Raw genomic sequence first — 19,507 nt, 5'->3', positions numbered from 1 at the left:
AGAAGGAGCTACTTTTATGTTCATAATAATGGTGAGTTGTGAGTAAACGTCAAAATTCTTCAAATAAATGTTATTTTAATGCATACAGATCCATTGTGGGACACTGCAAATTCTATTTGGAAAAAAATAATTGATCATATTTTACAAAAAGGTGAAGAAATATATTTAAGAAATAGCCTCGTTGAGATCTCGTTGACAACTCAAAAATGTACTGTATAAACTAAGAAATGCTTAAAGATTCAACATTCCTGAGAATCGTAAACATTGAGTTGCGTAACCACGATTTCTGATAAATCGGGGCGGAATTTTTGTTTACACCGGAACGAAGACGGATATATTTCTAACCGGAAACATTTTAGGAACGGAGCGGAAGCTGTCCTACTGTGTTATTGTCCCCTGTCTCGCAGTGACTACGGACGCATTGGAGGCTGTTTTTTTTTTCTTACTGTCGGGAGGTGTTAATGTCTAGTTTACCAGTAAAACCATGTTAAGATCTCGCTGGTTTAGTCTCTAGACAGTTTAATTGTGCGTTCGAATTTAGAGGCATCCTTTGTATTCAACGACAACATGTTTGTAAGCACGAGTGTTCTCCATAAATTGTGTTGATGGTGGTTTTAGGTGAAGGTCAGTGACGCAGCTCAGAGTCCATATGGAGTCAGACCGGAGGAGAGACAGTCGGAGTTGGGACTGGGACAGCCCGCAGTGCCGAGCCCAGATGGACGAGATATTTTTCCGCCCGCATGACTACATCCAGGCGGGTAGCCTGGAGCACAGGGAATTCTGGGTTTTCTTTGACCGCTTCCAGAGGTTTAAAACGAAAAGAGAGATGTCTGGATCAGGAACCAGTCGGAAAGACGACGTTGAAGAAGGGAGACATCGGAGAAAGGCTGGAGTCGCAAAAGTACACCTTGACCTTCCTGAAGAGTATGACGCTCGCTACCGGATCAATGTGTCTGTGTGCACCGGGGATGTCGAGGCGCGTTTGGGGAAGTCAGAGCACAGAAGCACCAAGAGAACATCTGGTCCATGTGGGCAGGAGGTTCTGGACTGCCGCCTGGCTCTTCTACATTTCCTGGACTTCAGCCAGAGACAGAGCTTTGGAAAACTGGCAAAGCTTCGCCGAGAGCAAAAAAACCTGCCAATCTATCAGTATCGGGAGAGGATCGTGCAGCTGGTCCGACTTCACCCTGTGGTCGTGGTGGCAGGGGACACAGGCTGTGGGAAATCCACTCAAGTACCTCAGTATCTTCTTTCGGCTGGCTTCAGCCACATCGCCTGCACTCAGCCTCGACGTATTGCCTGTATATCCCTTGCAAAGAGGGTCAGCTTTGAGAGTCTCAATCAGTTTGGCTCAAAGGTTTGTCGTGAGCAGTCAAATGAAGTCCATCTTCTTGCAGTAGCCATACTCTTTCTAACACATAGCAGCAGTGAAGATCATCTACACAAACAAATATATTGAAAGTACATCGCTGGTATGTTTTGCAGGTGGGGCACCAGATTCGTTTTGAGACCACTCGCACCACGGCCACAAAACTGTTGTTCCTGACTGAGGGGCTGCTGCTGCGACATATTCAGCAGGACAGGAGCTTGGCTCAGTATCAGGTGGTGATTGTTGACGAGGTCCACGAGAGACACCTCCACTGTGACTTCCTTCTTGGTGTCCTCCGCTCTCTGGTGGCTGAGAGAACAGATCTTCGACTCATACTCATGTCAGCCACCATCAACATCAAACTTTTCTCCGAGTATTTCAGTAGTGCTCCTGTGCTGCAGGTGCCAGGCAGACTGTTTCCCATACAGGTGAGCAGAGGGCATCACAAATATATATCTCACTAGAAGGAGTTGATTTTTCTGGCAATATAGTGGAACTGCTAACTTTACTTTTGAAAGACAGTGTTTAATGTGTTTAATAAATAAAAGAAACAATGGCAAAATCTTTCAAATCAAGGTGCAACAATAATTCTGTTTATTAGTTTAGTGAGTTCTTGTGTTTTAAGTAGTTCATCTGTAATTACAATTTGCAATCTGTTTTGTTTTTTTTTTAAATCAGTATTTATTATCATGTTCAAAACAAACATTTTCTATCTATGGGGACTTTTAGAATTTGCTTTTATATTTTATAAATTTATCTATATCTTACTATTACTCTTTCCTGTACTTAGGTGATATATCAACCCATTCCATCTGAGGAGCAGTCCTCGCGCTCTGAGAAACTTGATCCCAGACCATACCTTCGCATCTTGCAAGGCATCGATCAGCGTTACCCTCCTGAAGAGCGTGGCGACCTGCTCCTCTTCCTCAGTGGTCTGGCAGAGATTTCCACCATCCAAGAAGCCTGTCAGATTTATGCCACACATACACGTCGTTGGATAGTCTTACCACTGCACAGCACCCTCTCAATCGCCCAGCAGGACAAGGCACAGTCACCGTCATTTGGATTAGTTTACACATAGAATTTCATGTTTACTCAGTCTTTGTTTTCATGTCTCTCCTCATGCTATTCTTCAGGTGTTTGACATTGCTCCTGCTGGGGTGAGAAAGTGCATCATCTCTACCAATATTGCTGAGACTTCAGTTACAATAGATGGGGTGCGCTTCGTTGTCGACTCAGGTATGAAACTCGTTTTGCATTTATAGCTGTGGAAATTACATTTTAAAAATATTCTCTGACTACTAATTATTCCATTTTGACAACTCTAATTTTCTGCAGGTAAAATCCCAAAATAAATCTAATTTAAATCCTCATTGCTTGAAAAATACAAAATCTCCCTTGCTGAAATTTTTGTAGGTTTTCATACAACTATAAAAAGAATATAATGAAGAAAGACTAGAAATATAGCACAGATGTAGCAAAATAAATTGATGGCATTGCTTTTTGTTTTTTTTAGGAAAGGTAAAGGAAATGAGTTTTGATCCTAAGGCCAAGATGCAACGTCTGCAGGAGTTCTGGATCAGCCGCGCCAGTTCTGAGCAGAGGAAGGGCCGAGCCGGTCGTACGGGTCCAGGAGTGTGCTACCGCCTGTACGCTGAGTCTGATTATGATGCCTTTGCACCTTATCCTGTTCCTGAAATCCACAGAGTGGCTCTAGACTCCCTCATTCTCCAGGTAACAACATCCTACAGAAAACTAGACGAGCTATGCCAATTTCTGTATTTGGATTAAGCTGTATTTATGCCACCTTGTTCTTGCAGATGAAAAGTATGTGCCTCGGAGATCCTCTGTCTTTTGTCTTCATTGATCCTCCCCCAGCTGCTAGTATTCAGACAGCGGTTACGTATCTGAAAGAGCAGGGAGCACTTGACCATCACAGTGAATTGACCTCTATTGGTAGTTTGCTGGCGCAGCTGCCTGTGGATGTGGTCATCGGTAAGATTTCCTACGCAAGCGCATCTTTTAAGTTGTCATATTTGCCATTTTCATCCTGTACTATACACAAATTGAGGAGAGGGTAAAGGTATGGTGTCCATCTGATTGTTCATCTATTTGTATGTCACAGATCCTTTCCATAAAAATCTTTTATAGTAATTTTTTTAATCTTTCTTTTCCATGAAAGTGACAATAGAGCACAAATAAATGCTAAATGGTAAATTTATCTTCAAAAAGTGTAATTTCATGCTTGGTGTCGTTCACTTGAAGTACTTTTGTAGAACCATATGTGGTGTTAGCGTGAAGCAGAAGCTGGATTTAGGTAAGTGTGTGTTTGTGTTCTTTTAGGGAAGCTGTTGGTGTTGGGCTCCTTGTTTAACTTGGTGGAGCCTGTCCTGACGGTGGCAGCAGCCCTTAGCGTTCAGTCACCTTTTCTTCGCAGTTCACAGCAGAACCCCGACTGTGCCACTGCCTGTCAGCCCCTACAAAGCAACCAGGGAGACCCCTTCACTCTGCTGAACACCTTCAATGCCTGGGTGCAGGTCAGTAAGACAACATCGTGTGACACTGACTATTTAATATAAACAGAGTCAACACTGTAACTGTTAGGACATAAAATGTTTGTCATGAACATAAAGTTGTTCCACTTTGACCAACAGACAAAGGGGGAGAGGGGTGGTGGCTCCAGGAAGTGGTGCAGGAGGAGAGGCCTGGAGGAGCAGCGACTTTATGAGATGGTCAACCTGCGTAGACAGTTCAAGGCAGGATGCTAATGCAGCAGTTCACAGAATTTAACAGTACTTTCTTTTATGGTTAAACACTGATGATATGTGCTTGGTCTGGTTAACAGGACTTGCTGAAGAGCCACGGCCTGCTTGAGTCTGTGCAAAGTACTACTGGTGATGACCGCGAAAAGCGAAGGGAGAAGCTAACAGAGAGGAAGAAGCTGTATCAGCTGAAGAGATCTCATGAGCAGCAGGAGAGCAGCAAACGTAAAATCCTGAAGCTGAGCGAATGTCAGGATGGAGAGTTCTCATCAGGATCAGATACAGAGGAAGCAGGTCGAGGCAAGAGGGACAAGAAGGAATCAGGACAAAACGTGGACATACAGGTGAACTCAGGTAATCTTTGTGTTATCATGTACGCTCAACACAGATCATGATTCTCTTCACTTTACAACAGGACGTGAAGTTCAAGTTGCGTCACAACATGACAGAGCTGCAGGACATGGTCACTGTCAGTAAGGACTTGTCCCACCGCCAGCAGGCTTTGCTCAAGCTTCTGATTTGCAGAGGACTCTACCCTCAACTAGCACTGCCTGATGAACACAACACCACGCGCAAAGACTCTGACCAGGTTGGAATGTTTAGACACACACGTGACGGGGGCACGATATCAGTAAACCGGCTGTCTCAAAAATATCTGCGATGAAATATTGTACTTAAACGGTCTGAATTTGTGTTCCGTAGGTTTTTCACACAAAGAATAAGCAGGGAGTGGTGATCCACCCGACCAGCGTGTTTGCCAGTGACCCAGAGGTTCTACAAGTGCCTGAAAATGACAACAGAGATGCAGGTTCAAACCTCTATCAATGTATTATGTGTAGACTTCATTTAATTACCTTCATTTTTATTTAAATTAGGTTGCTTTGAATATAAAGTACAGATAAAAGAAGACATACAAGTAAACAAAGTAACAGTCTGAACAGAAGTTGGTAGAAGTATTAAACGTTTTTGTCCCTACCCCTGTCTCAGATCGTTTTTACAATTACATATAAACGCGTCATTTTTGCCACATTTATTTACAGTCCAGGTTAATTTATACAACTGTGTTCCTCAAAGACCAAACATAGTCAATCCAACCTCCACTATAACCCACCAATAATGTGTTCATGTTATATTTTAACTCACCATTCAACCCATTCCATGGATGCACCCCACACTCTGATAAATACATACAGGTACTCTTTGTGGTACCAACAGGTTTTTAAAATTAAGTCCTTCTGTCAAATTATAATCCCAGCTTGTTCCTTGCTTTAAGCATATTTTTTTCATTTTTATATGTAACCAGGTCCCAGAATTTTAATTTTTATGAAAAATAGCTTGTTCATGCCATCCCTAACCCTGCATTGTTAATGATTGTGATTGATTTATCTATGTTGCTTTTATATGTTACTGCAAACTTCCACACAGTGAATCAGATATGTTACTAGTGACACTTGGCAAATATTATTCATATATACAGTAGTGTATAAGAGAAAAGTTTGGAACCTACCGCTGTCCCCTGTGGGACCCCAGAAGTTCAATCCAACAATGTAGATTTACTGTAAGTATAATCACCTATTTGTACAAACTGTCGTCTTTTTTCAATGTAACTCTTCAGCCATTGCAAAACCAGTCCCCTAATTCCGACCTTTCAATTTTTTGAGCAACATGACTTATTTAGTTAGTGAAATACTCCAACTTATTACTCCTTGTTGTCAATGCTATTTACCTTACTGAATAATCCAAACTTAATGACCATTTCAAACCTACTGTGAGTCACAAATAGTCTTGACAGAGGGTGAGACAACAAGCGAGGTCCTGACATGGAGTATAAAGTCCTCATTGGTTTACATTAATGGGTCATGACAACAAAACACACATTGGAAAACAGGCCTTGACAGTAAACTATTCACTTACCATAACTTGTTGGGGTTCCTTCTATGTTTAGAAAAAACAATATCTGCTGCACTGCTTTTACTCATTTGTAATGCTGTTTCTGAAATTCAGGCCAGTTTAAGAAAAACTTTTTTTTTTCTTGCTGCAAAGACAATATTTCTTCCAGCTACATCTGCATCAAACAGCAGTGATAGTAGAATTTGTATATTATTGGAAGTAATATTCATGTCATATCTATTCCTTTGCCTCTTAACTCAAACAGTGTCTTTTTATTTCTCATTTCTATTCCTCTCATTTGTAAGATATCTCATCAGTCTCTCCTTCTTTTTCTTGTTTTCCTGTCTGAAGGTCCTGATAACAGGGACAGCAGCAAACACCAGCTTCTGGCTTTTGTCACTCTGTTGGAGACCAACAAGCCATATTTGACCAACTGTGTGCGCGTTCCTGCATTACAAGTTAGTACCAGATGTGGGACACTCCTGTTTCCACTGAAAACTAAATTGATATTTTTTTAATTCTCTTGATTTAACTTTATTAAAAGTTAATATTGTGTTAAAGCAACCTCACATAGTTATGGTAAACCTGTGTTGTTCTGATTATTTAAAATCTAAGACTTTAGAGTCAGATTCACTAGCAATTCACTTTTGACTGAGTCTTCAGGAAAGATGATACTGATTTTTTTCCTGACTGATGTATTTAGTTTTGCCATATTCATTCATTCATTCATTCATCTTCATACTGCTTCATCCGTTGTCGTGGGGAGCTGGAGCCTGTCCCAGCTGAGTAGGGGCATGACTTGGGGGAAACTCCGGGCGCGATTAATTTTATGCATGTAATACTTAATCATTCATTCATTTGTGTGATAATGTAACATGGAAATTTGACAATGATTCCTTCCGGAAATTTATTTTGTGAGCTTTCAGTTATAAAATGTTTTGATAACAAGTAGAGATTTCTGCATTTTTTTTAATCATGTAAAATCTAAAGTTTATCAAGAAGCCAACTACATCAAATTCCATTATAACTGTGGACCTTGTCTCTTCATCTATAATTGTCGCTGACTCATCACATCCATTTTAATTCTCTGTGAATCTGCGTGTGATCTTATTCCTGCCACAAGCCATTGCGCTGTACAACAGCTCTGAAATATCAGTCAGAGTCCCACCACCAGTCTGATGTTTTGGTATGGCTTCACTATGTCCTGTGTATGACCACTGAGTGCCACACTTATTTATTTACCTATGACGAAAGGCCTACCATGCTTGGGTACTGCTGTTAGTGTTGTTATTAGTATTACTATTATTAGTGTTATTAGTGTTAATATTGTTAATATATCTTTTCTGTTATCATTATTATTATTATTATTATTATTATTATTATTATTATTACCTTTAACTGTCTTATTTTTCCTTAATGCATGTTTTCTGTATATTTTCTGTAACAATTCTGCTGCTACTGTGACACCTAAATTTCCCAGTTTGGGATAAATAAAGTATATCTATATCTATCTATCTATCTATAGACTTTGCTGCTGGTCGCAAACTCTGTGGACAGTAACGCTGACTGTACTCGTTTGGTGGTGGATGGCTGGCTGGAGCTGGAGCTCAAGGAGCCAGAAGAGGCTCTGAAGGTTCTCTCCACAGCTCTTACCCTGAGAACTGAGTGGGAGCGGCTCCTGTTAGCCCAGCTGGGGAATGGGACAATAGGAGAATTGGCAGTCCAGGGAGTGTCCCGTAAAGTCATGGAAAAGCTGAGTGAAGGCCTCGTCCGCTACCTGATCTACACTGAGGTAGAGACGCAGCTCTGACCCGCCCCTGGTACCAGAATGCAATCAAACAAACAAAAAGCTCATAGACATATTGTAGAACTTACCATGCAAATAATACAAATTATTTCATATCGTTTAAAAATAGTTTTTGAACAGTTATCTGAGGTAGTGGGTATGGTTTTTTTATGATTTACTGATTGATGAAGTCTAGATCAAATTTTAATTTTTTTATCCATATGTCGCTATGAAGGTAAATAAAGCTCAGTGCAAGAGCAAATTTCACTGAGAAAGAAAATGATGGAAGATCATTATTTTATATAAAATAACTTTTGAAAATGTAAAATACTAAGTTTGAAAATAAAAAAAATTAAGATAAATAAAATACAACATAAAGAATACCAATTGTCTTTTTGGATTGTTGTTTAATTCTGTTTTGCAAAGGTTTTCTCTGTCATTCAACTTTCCACTATCTCATTAATGTATTCTAACGTTCAGGTCAGCTACAGCCTACGCCGGCTCACAGCGCTCCAGTCACAGAACCTGTACATCGGTCCTCAGCCTGAGTCTGAACTGTCTCTAGATGTAAACCCGCTGCTCCCGGGAGCTGAAGTCAAGCTGGACCCGATTAAAGGAGGCCTTCGGGTCACCAGCTTCTTCACCTACAACTGTCTGGCTGTGAGTCAAACTGAAACATACTTTTTGATAGTTTCAAAGAAGTGAAAAATAAATATTTCACCTGCAACAAGATTGTCGTATATTAAATGCATCGCCAAGTTTCAAACTAATGTTTTGTTCTGCCTTCAATATAAGAAAAGCTACATTTCCTTGTCTTTCAAGAGGATCCCAGTGACGAATCTTATTTTCGAAATGTTCTAAGATACCACAGTTGTTGTTTCCACCAACACAGACATCATCACAGATTACATGTAGCTTTTGTCATTTAGATGAACAATCGCCATTACGATTGTATGTCAGAAAGTTAAGGTTCTGTACTTTGGAGGTTTGTGTTGCCCTAACAACCAAACAGAGCATTAAGGACTTGCTTCAGCTTCAGCAGATCAGCGTCGGTGTTTTAAGTCATTGAAATATATGAAGTAAAGCAGGAGCACGAAGACATTAAAGTAGACATTTAATCACTGCAGAATTAGTTTACTGATTCTCTAACAACACTTTTTAAAGAGTTGGATAACAACTGGAATTGTAAAATTGTCACAAACACATCTAATTTTTTTTTTTTTTTTAATTTTATATACTGGTTTGATCCCCGAAGGGAAATTAAGAAGGCACACTCTAGCTACTGATTACAAACGCATGCATACACATATGTTTGTGAGTACAGGCCCCTGTATCACACACACACACACAAGGGGGCCTGTAGGCATGCAGGGGAGGTAGAGTGGCAGGCAGCTCCTTCTTGATGCGCCTCAAATGAGCAATTTTGTAAAGGGGACGGCACCTTGCTCAAGGGTGCCTCGGCAGTGCTCCGGAGATGAGTTGACACCTCCCACTGTCAGCTCACCTCCGGGTATTTTTGGGGGGGCGGGAGCGGGAATCGAACCGCCGATCTTAAATCATAGGACGACCTGCTCTACCGCCTGCTTTACCACTGAGCCACTGCCGCCCCCTAATAGGAAATAAACAAATTATTACACTTGACGAAAATATTAAGCGTTGTCTGCTCTGATGCGTCCACTGTGATTATTTTGCAGGACTCAAAGGACCTCTACAGTGAGTGTTTACGTACTTTTTGGAGCTGTCCTAACTGTGACCTCTACCTGCCTGTAACTCCATTGGAACGTATGCGGCACGAGGCCACCTGCAGGCCACCTGGAGAACAGCAGCACACGGAGGAAGGTCAGGAATTTTAATGTCGATATTTATCCTAGTTGTTAGAACACATTCATCTGCTGATGTGATGCTGCATGCTGATAATTTTGAAAGCTTGAGACTAATAGAGACATGTTTTATGTTTCCAGAGGCAGAGAGTGGAAAGGCAGGCTGTTCCTCAGTGTCCAGTCTTACCAGGGTTTATCACTGTGACATCTGTAATGAAGACCTGACCCTCACCTCCACTGAGATCCTCAAACATAAAAGACAGCACATGTATTCCACCCAGTAATGTAACAGAGCATCTGAATTAGAAGAACTCTATTCGGACTACAGTACAACACTTTATAGAACAATTTGTCAAATAAAGTTGCTTCTTTAACGTAACATTTGTGTCATTGGTTTCCCTCCGTTTGTTTGTTTTTTATTTAATGGTCGATGGATGTACTTGCTGCTGCTTTCTGTAAAAACTACTGTTCCAAAGTCATGTCAGCTGATTCAAAGAATGGTTTCTAGGAACATACTGTCTATATATGTAGATCTTTTTTCAAGTTCCTTTGATAATATGATGGAACGATTTCAGAACGCAAGTTGAATGCAGTGTTTGTGAAAAAGCTCTGAGTCAATGACATCCACACATGAGAGAGAAGTAGACACTGTTTTAAAATATAGAGTGAGGGTTTAATAATGATACAAACCCACGATATGTAACACCTCAAAGCAGCACATTGGCACAAAGTTAGAAGTAAGACAGCACGGAAGATAAAAACCTGTCTCAAAAAAATAAAGAATCAGAATAAATATCTCAATAAACAAATAAACAGGTAATACCTCATTAATTACTTTGAAACTAATAAATACGTACATTTAAAAATATGCACATTGGCAGAAATCAATAACCCAAAAATTAAATAGTACTTAACACAGAGTTACTTAGAAATCATAAGTTATTGATTACTCAAATCAAAAGGCACATTTATTAAGATGTAAGAATGGGGCCTGCAACTGTGATCGCAAGACTGTCAGTACTGAACTCTAACACCGTTACTGAACCAGAAGTAGCAAACTGAGTGCAATGGCTTTACTAGCTCTCTGTATCTGCACCACTGAGTGAACCTGTGTATCTGTGTGCAAGTCTTTGCTTTTATGTGTCGAAATTGTGGGGAATGCGAGTGCGTTTGGGGGAGTAGGGGGTCTTGTTTTTTACATTACTTTTTTTGTTCGAGTAATGAGAATGACCATCCCATAATCGAGAGGTTTAGGGTCGTGCTATTTGGCTGTCACATGACTTGATTTTCAACCCTGTTGCCTTTAAGCCACTTTAGATGAAAGTTATTCATTAAAACTAAATTTATATAATCTGGTAAAATATCTTAAAGGTTCATCCTTCCCACAATTCATAGTCTACCAGGTGATCCGAGGGATTTGGACACAAGACTGGAGCATGTCTGGACATCAGAGCACGTCATTTGTTCTCCTGTCATTAATCTTATGTAAAATACTTCTGCTTCCCTCCCCAACAGATTCACTTTGACTGTCAATACTGTCATTCATTGATGCTTGATTCATTTCATAACTTATTTTGATTTCAATTCCTGTCATTCGACAGACAGCATAACATTCCTCAAACAACATAATATCCCTGTTGCATTCAGTGGCTGGAGACCAATAATAACAGTTGTGACTACAGTAAGTTTTTCAAGTCAGTGAAAAAAAGGCAAATTTTGATAGAGCAACTGGTGTCTGTTGAAAATATCTTCACCTTGCATGATTGGTGCAAAGTGGAGGCTTCACAAAAGCTCGTTCTTTGATTCCGATGGGTGGGTGATTATGTTGACATGCTACGATGTTTGATAAAGTTGATAAAAATCTGTAGGTCATGTATTCACCAATCAGCAAAAAAAGACAAAGAAATGCAAGGTACATCAAAAGCATTTTTTAAATGTCTTGCAGTAAATGTATCTTTTAAGCACACAGTCTTTAGCATCCTTGGCACCTTGGGTGGAATGAGAACTTGGATTGTTTGACTTTACCAACATCACCTCATAGATTGCAAGAAGGCTGGGGGGGCAAGTTTAAATAGGGTCAGGACAGGACTTCAAATAGCAGCTTTTTTGACTTCATACTTATAGCAACATTCATTAAACACATCTACTACTGTGTCCGAACAGAAACTTACTACCATTCATCTTTTCAAGTTAATACATCTCTTTTCTTATCACAGGGTCAACAGTCATCAGCAAGCACGTTAAAACATCACGCCTGTGAGCCACGTGCTGCTGCTCAAAGACAAATTAGTGTTCCAATTTATCTTTTCTGCTTGATATCAAACACAATAAAACACTACAGAATTCAGTCCCAACGATTTTTCGATTTCCGTTCAGGGTTTTTTTTTCTTTTTGTTTTTGTTTTTTTTAAATGGGATCAACTGGTACAAAAATACTCTTCAACACATTGTTCATTGCACTTGTGTTTTTGGTGGCATCTCATTCAAAGACCTAGGCTAATCTACAGATTGTTTAGGGCGGGGTCATGATTTGGTTTTCTTTGGGGTTGCAACTGTAAGGTCGCTGTGTATGAAGTAAAACAGACTCACTCAGAGGCCTCAGTTGTAAGCACCTTGACTGATTCAACAAGTATAGAGGCAGGATTTGACGCTGTTCATAATCAATATTGAAAAATACATGGAAAGAAGGGGTGTAAGGTGAGGGTGTTCAATGATCACACACATTCTTGCAGTTTTTAAGACGACATGAATAACCTTGTATTTGGTAAGAAAGGACCTTAAAGAACCACGTAACAACTCATGCCTTTGTGGCTGCCATTGCATCTTCCCTTATCAATCGTCCCTTTGCATCACAACCTTCCTTTTCGTCGTGGTCTCCTACTTTAACCTAAAGACAACACTAGTGGTATCAGATAATCATACTTTGTCAGAGATTGCACTGAGTATTGTGCACTCTTCAACCCCCACTCTCATCGGTTTCTTTTCATGACCAAGGATTGAGTAACATATGAGGTAAAATTAGAGGTAAAGGGTGACGTCTGTTCATCTGACTGACGAACAGGCCCAATGTGAAACAAATAACTTCCCCAAGATCTCATGTTTGCGAATATGTAATAGTGTGTGCCATTGAAGGACTTGGTCAATATGTTGAACATTTAATAAAATATACCAATTAAAATTATAACAATCATATATATATATATATATTTATATATATATAAACATAATTTGTTTTTTGTGTTTTCCTTTCTAAATAAAAACAGACATCTGAAACAGTGTACACATCATTGTTGCCTCTGCCACTTACTTTCTGTGATAAAGTCTCTGACTGCAAACTCTAGATCAGCCAAACCTCAGTAAATCCTCTATGAAGGCTTCAGATGACTCCAACAGAGCCTGGTCTGAGTGCAGTGCACCTCCAGCAGGTGTGGACCAGTGAGGAAGGCCCCAGATTGAAAAGAGAAAGAGTGGAATGCAGTGGAAGGCTGTGGGGCCTTCGGAGGGCCGCTCCAGAGTTGTGGGTCTACTGAGAGCACTGTTCCACCTGATTATCTCTCCGTTTTTCTGCGTCCCTACAGGTGCTCTCTCTCTCTCTCTCTCTCTCTCTCTCTATCTCTCTCTCTCTCTCTCTATCTCTCTCTCCTCTCCTCTCTCTCTCCTCTATCTCTCTTCTCTCTCTCTCTCTCTCTCTCGCTCTCTCTCTCTCTCTCTCTCTCTCTCTCTCTCTCTCTCTCTCTCTCTCTCCTCTCTCTCTCTCTCTCTCTCTTTCTCTCTCTCTCTCTCTCTCTCTCTCTCTTTCCTCTCAACACCCAAACCTCCTCTGTCCAGAGACAACCCTCCTGTCCCCTGCCTGGCCTCATCGGACTGCCTTGTGCTTTCCCCCACAGCAGCCGCACCTCTCTCCACACCGCAGGCAGGCGCGCAAAGGCAAGTAGCAGCACATGCAGGGCACGAAGAGCGACAAGGCCAGGAGGGCCAACCAACGGGCACAACAAAGGGGGTGTGGGTGACCCCCCATCGAGTCATCGCACGAGCAAGGCTCCCAGAACTCCCCCTCTGAGTCTGACATGCAGTGGTAGAGAAGACTCTCTGCGCACCACACACAGGTCCACTGGCGCAGGCAGTGCAGAGCCGGGTCGGGGGCATCTCTGCAGCGGCCCCGCCCGTTCTCCGAAGCGCTGAAAACAGAGCGGCAGTACACACAGCGGGATGAGCACGATGATGAAGCCTGAGGACACGGGCTGTCGTCGTCAGGGGAGATCACCCCCGGGTCGCAGCTGCTGCTGGCCCCTCCTCCTCTCTTACGAGTCCGCGACCTGGGCGTGGCCAGTGAGGTGTGGATGCAGCAGGGAGAGGGCGAGCCTTTGCCCGTCTCCTGAGGTGAACCGGCACCTGAGGACACGCCTGACACGGCGTTGGGCATGGACATACAGGTAGGCGACGACGACGACAGGCGCTGGGAGGCTTTGCTGTCCAAGCTCACAGTCACGTCACAGCCCGCCGTTCCCACCCCTGCCAGCTCCTTCTCAAAGCGAACCACGCACAGTTCCGACTTGTCCTGCAGACTCCCTCCGCCGCCGACAACCACACCCCCAGTCAGCCCACCAACCATAGTCCTAGTGGCCCCTGCCCGTCTGTAGTCCTCATAACCTCGAGAGCCCCACAGGTCTTTGCAGGGGTCCACGCTGCGCAGGTCTCCCTCCTCCAGCAGAGAAATTGTGGGTGAGAGCGGGGACAGGGGAGACGATGCCGGAGGACCCACAGGAGGAGTAGGTGGAGCAGGAGGCGGTGGCGGGGGTGCTGGGGGGTTCAACACAGCCGTCATTTGTGAAAGCTGGTGCTGTCCTGGCCTGGTGTGGATCTGTGGAGAGAGTATAGGATTACAGGGTGACTCAGGGAACAATGTGTACTGTGCAGCGACAGAAGGCTCCTGATCACTTCTGATAGTCCAACATATCTCCAAAAGATGCACAAGTGACACCATATTTATAAGATTTCATTCTGTGGGACATCATTTTATTTCTATCCCGTGTCAAATTAATCAACAAATAACAGCTGAAGAAGTAAAGACACAGAGAAACAACCAGTCTGTCTCTAATGTCTCATAATTTTATAATGTCACTAACTTTGCTGGGAAACCTCTGACTCAAGACGATTCCTCAACCCTTCCCATATTTTACAGTCATATTCATTAGACATGTGTCATGAGAACACAGAAGGATAATTTAAAAGATAAATTGTACATCATCCTTTTTAATCACAATCACGTTCTTGGAGCTGAAAGAGTTGTGCTACCTGAGCAGGTGTGTGAGTGGTGACAGCATGGCTGGATCCAAAACTAAACTCTTCCGACCGCACAAAGCAGCTAGACGACGACTCACTAGTCACTATGGTGAGGGGTTTGGGAAGCATCTCCTTTCTGCTGTTTGATGACGACTCACTTCCTGTATGGGACTGGCAGAGGCTGCATGTCATCCCAAAAGTCAAAACATAAAATAGCTGCATTGGGGCCCAGTGGTAGCATGAACAAGCCCTTTGAGACAGTAAATGGTAAACGACCAGCTCTTCGGATACTCACAGCTTGTCCGTCATCTTCTGTGTCAGCCTCTTCTGGTGTGGAGGATGAGGGCGAGTCAGAACCTTCATGACACGGAGGGAGAGAATTTAGAGTTTGCTCAATATTTTCTCAAGCCTCTTCAAATAATTATGGATAGGATTTTTCTTTTCACATTTGGAAGTCAACCCAATTGCATTTTAGTTTTATTGGCTAAATATATTATTTAGCAGCAGTTTTGCAAAAACCAAATCACACAAGAACAGTTTAAATAGCTCACCCTAACCCAGTCACAAAATTATTCAACACAATGAATAGCATCCCTCAAAAGAGCACACATTTCAGTCAATTGTAGATGAAACACGTGCCAACCTTCATAGCCTTACTTGAACCATAGAATCCCAGACTTTTATCAAATAAGGCCTAAATTTACTTCAGAGATCCACATCTGAACTCCAGGAGACATCACTGCTGATCAGAAAGTACAAGAAGCGCTGGCTGCAGTCACTCAAAACCATTCAGACAAGGCACTAAAGTTTTGGGGCGCTGTTCTGTGGAGCAGCGAAACAAATTCTAACTTTTGGGGCCTATAGATCAACAGTATGCCCAGAGGAAGAATGAAGCATCTGCTGAAAGGAACGCCCCATCTACAGTGAAGCAAATCTGTGGCTTTTTGATGCTCTGACGCTGATTTGTTTCCTGGAATGGAAATCTGTAGTGTGTCCAAGGCAAGATTGCTTCCATCAAGTAGCAGTACGTCCTACAAGAAACATCATGCCGTTTGTGAGGAAGCTGAAGGTTGGGTATCACTGGACAATAAAAAGAGATATGATCCCAAGCAGACATCAAAGTCCACCAAGGCTTGGTTTTAGATGAACTTTTTGGGCCTTACAGAGTGGACTTCACAGTTGCCCGACTTATCTTTGAGAGAAAATATGTGGTGGGCTTTGGAGAAGGAAGTTGCACAAATTAAAGCCAGAATATTCCAGAACTAGAGGCCTGAGCTCATGAGGAATGGGCTAAGATTCCTCAGTAACACTACCAGAAGCCGGTGTCAGCCTATGCCTCATGTGTGCAGCAGGTCATAGCAGCTAAAGGGTCTCTATGAAGACATGTGTCATTAATGGGTTGAATAACTGAGACTGCAGTGGTCAGTGAAAGTAGAATTTTTCTTCTTATATTTTAGAAAACACCTGTGCAATCCGTTGATTTCCTGCATTGAATATTTAAACTTTCCTTGGTTTATTCGGTCATTAAGAGTTGATAATTCTGCCAATATATAGTGGAGGTTTCTTATAGTCGAGGTGTACTTGTGACCCATAAATTGTACCTCTGTCCAGTTTGTCTATGACCGTCTGCAGCCCTTTCTCAAAGGAGATGGCGTCGGCAGGACTCTGGAACGTAAGGCCAAACTTTCGATCCTCTACTCGCCAGTGATGGAAGATGGGGTTCACTTTGTTGTACACTAAACCCCTTTGCACCGCACATTCCAGCACCGGCTACAGACACACACAGCAATGTAAGAGCATGCAAAAACAGGTTAGTTCACCGACCAAGCCTTCGTCCTGTAAAAAGCTGCCCTGACATAAGTTGAATCTATGGTCTTCAGCTGGTGTTGAGGAGCAACATTCACCAAAGACAGCCAGAACACACGCACACACTCACTGCTCGGTCTCGGAGCCGCTCTCCACTTATGACGTATTCTCTCCGCCCCCTGCCGTCATGAGTCCTTCCTTTACATATGACCACATGACTGAGGCCGCCACCTCCCAGGGGCACCCAGCCGCCACTGGAGTCATCACGTGTCATCACCACCGCACGAACACGCACACTGTCAAAGAGAGCCGGTCGGGTTAAACAGCGCAATGAGACACAGATAGGTGCAAACATGAACGCACTGATGCACACATTCACTTGATTTCAAAAAGAAACACCAGCTTCTGCTTTGAACCAAACGGAGAGGGTTGAAAGAATTTAACGACTCGTAACGGACAAAAGAATAAAAAATAAAAAAAAGAAATAAATGTGTGGTGTGATCTCGTGTCATGTGACTGAGGTAAAATCTTTTGGATTTAAAAAAAAAAAAAAATTATTTTTTTTTACTCACATGTGACGATAGTGGACAAATGAAAAGTATTTTAGCGTGATTTTAAAGACGTCTGCGGCCGAGAGATTTTTTTTTCTGGAAATCCAGTTGTGCGACATGTTGGGAATAAAAGGAAGCGTGGAGCCAAAAAAAAAAAAACGGACAGGAGGAAGGAGGGAAGGAAGGAAGGAAGGAAAGAAGGAAGGAAGGAAGGAAGGCCGGTGTGGAGAGGAATGGTGGAATGGGAGGAGGGAGGAAGAATGAGTGTTTCCCACATAGATGTATCAATGAACGCACCCATTCGCCATCAGAGGCCCCGGCATTCTTGCAGAAATAAGCTCTACCCTCGACAATCGGCTGAATAATTCAAGCATGTGAACGCACCGCATGCACAGCCGCGTTTTTTGGGGGTTTTTTTTGTTGTTGTTGTTGTTGTTGCCATTTTTAAAAAAAAAAAATCACACTGAATTTTATTTGTTGCAATTATTTTCCCAGACGCGTCTTCTCTCTCTCAATTCCGCCCCTTTGCTGCACGCACTCATTAACACACCCCGATTTTATCTTATATTTTTTTTGTGAATGGGAAAAGACCGAGTCTGGATTTCGATATCGCATGTTCCTTTATATATTTTCCGGAAATCTTTACTAGGCCGAAATACAATGTAATTGCGTGTGAAAAATGGGAAGGAAAAGGGGAACGAGTGGGTGAGAGGATGGAGAGGAAACGAGAGATGGGGGAGGGGGGCGATTAGAAAAAGGGAAGGAGGAGAGGAGGGGTGAGGATGAAGGAGAGCGAGCGAGAGAGAGAAAAAAAAAATCACATTTCATTCATAAAGTTTGGCTTTAAAAAATCATAATGAAACCCCGAGACACGTTGATAAAAATCACAACGCCTCCATCCCTCCCTCGTTTTACTGTAGCCATGTCTTGAATGACGCGATGCTGGTTCCAAACTCGCCATATTTCGCCTTTTTTCCCCCCATAAATTTTGACTGATTTCGTGACTGCTTTTACCAGTGGCCAACCACGCATTAAATCCGAATTTGTTGCATTTGCTTCTGTTGTTTATTTAACACATTTCTTCTTATTATAATGCCTTGTCTGTGCGTCTAGATTGTTCACCAGTGCTGTAATTGCACAGGTGCACGTTGCTGTTTAACACTGGTCACACATTGGCATGACCACATCAGAAACGGGGTGTATGCTGTTGTCTGAAGACTACGTAATGGTGTTTTTATTCTTGTCAGCCTGCTAAATTGTAGAGCTCCGTTGGTGATATCAGTGCATGATGCTGGCTTGCTGTTAACACTGATGGCGGGTGGCAATATTTCTATCCGGTTTTGGGTTGTTGTTTTTTTTGTTTTTTTTTGACGGATGGCTGAATATGTGTGCAATGTTTAAAAAAAAAAGAAAAGAAAATGTAAGGACTTACTCGCCCTCCATGGCTCGGTGTTGCCCGCCGCTTGCAGCAGCCCACCCCACGGTCTCTTCTCTCTCTTTTTTTTTTATCCTCCTTTCAGGAAGCACTCAGACTCGGTCACATCCTCTCTCTATCTGCTCTCATTTTCCTAATCTTTCTCTCTCTTCTCTCTCTCTCCACCTTGATGTCGTTTCGGTGTATCAGGATAGGCTTGAGGTTGCAGCAGCCATTTTCCGCTGGCAGCATCCTCCCTCTCTTTCTCCCTCCCTCTCTCTCTCCCTCTCTCTCTCTCTCCCTCTCTCTCTCTCTCTCTCTCTCTCTCTCTCCAAATCACTCCCTCTCTCACCGCCTTCCTCGCTCCACCTGCCCTGTGCCAACACATCCGTGCGCCTCCATCGGTGCGCCTTTGGGTCTGTTGGTGTAACCGTGAGGTTGTTGGAACTGAACCCTTTGACGCAGACCAACCATCAATGACCTCTGGTTGATCCCTGATCACCACGGGTTACATTTCTGTGGAGCAAAACATCCAACTATTACGAAACTAAAATCGAATTGATCAGAGAAGTTCTTTGACAGCATTTAACTGAAACACAAGTTCGGCTAATTACTATGTTCCTACGCTTATTTATTTAATTCCTTACTGTGATATATTTTGCAGCCGCCCTCATGGAGGAAGAACACGATCTGTTCCAGTGTGGACTGGACGGAGTAGGAACTCCTGTCCGCAGAGGATTCAGCACCTTGGACAGCAGTACCTATGGCTCACAGGCAAAGGAACAGACATCTATAAAATTATTTTAATCCAGGCCTTATTAATATCC

The 19,507-nt window shown here is 42.5% G+C and overlaps 2 protein-coding genes across 4 annotated transcripts; one reads left to right on the top strand and one right to left on the bottom strand.

Moving 5' to 3' along the window:
* The first annotated feature begins 408 nt into the window (after window positions 1-408).
* On the top strand, window positions 409-9,994 carry dhx34 (DEAH (Asp-Glu-Ala-His) box polypeptide 34). The gene is made up of 16 exons (XM_068317241.1): window positions 409-1,357; window positions 1,486-1,797; window positions 2,160-2,414; window positions 2,506-2,608; window positions 2,886-3,103; window positions 3,190-3,364; window positions 3,713-3,906; window positions 4,024-4,125; window positions 4,215-4,475; window positions 4,547-4,720; window positions 4,834-4,939; window positions 6,373-6,479; window positions 7,547-7,813; window positions 8,288-8,467; window positions 9,502-9,646; window positions 9,769-9,994. The coding sequence occupies exons 1-16, from the start codon at window positions 650-652 to the stop codon at window positions 9,909-9,911; spliced, it is 3,450 nt and encodes a 1,149-aa protein (XP_068173342.1). The 5' UTR covers window positions 409-649; the 3' UTR covers window positions 9,912-9,994.
* Window positions 9,995-13,426: 3,432 nt separating this feature from the next.
* On the bottom strand, window positions 13,427-19,458 carry spred3 (sprouty related EVH1 domain containing 3). 3 transcript variants are annotated; one of them, XM_068317908.1, is made up of 7 exons: window positions 19,328-19,458; window positions 19,033-19,196; window positions 16,846-17,011; window positions 16,511-16,679; window positions 15,205-15,266; window positions 14,922-15,080; window positions 13,427-14,487 (listed from the first exon to the last, which is right to left on the bottom strand). In XM_068317908.1, exons 2-7 carry the CDS (start codon window positions 19,152-19,154, stop codon window positions 13,483-13,485), a joined length of 1,683 nt encoding a protein of 560 aa, XP_068174009.1. In that variant the 5' UTR covers window positions 19,155-19,196; window positions 19,328-19,458; the 3' UTR covers window positions 13,427-13,482. The 3 variants fall into 3 exon arrangements, with proteins under 3 accessions (XP_068174009.1, XP_068174011.1, XP_068174010.1); XM_068317910.1 differs by lacking the exons at window positions 19,033-19,196; window positions 19,328-19,458 and adding an exon at window positions 18,808-18,932; XM_068317909.1 differs by lacking the exons at window positions 19,033-19,196; window positions 19,328-19,458 and adding an exon at window positions 18,699-18,821.
* Between the last annotated feature and the right edge of the window lie 49 nt (window positions 19,459-19,507).

Source organism: Antennarius striatus, chromosome 6 (genome assembly GCF_040054535.1).
Source record: "Antennarius striatus isolate MH-2024 chromosome 6, ASM4005453v1, whole genome shotgun sequence".
NCBI classification, from domain to species: domain Eukaryota; kingdom Metazoa; phylum Chordata; class Actinopteri; order Lophiiformes; family Antennariidae; genus Antennarius; species Antennarius striatus.
The sequence above is the reverse complement of the archived record's forward strand: the minus strand, read 5'-3'. Positions and strand labels throughout refer to the sequence as shown.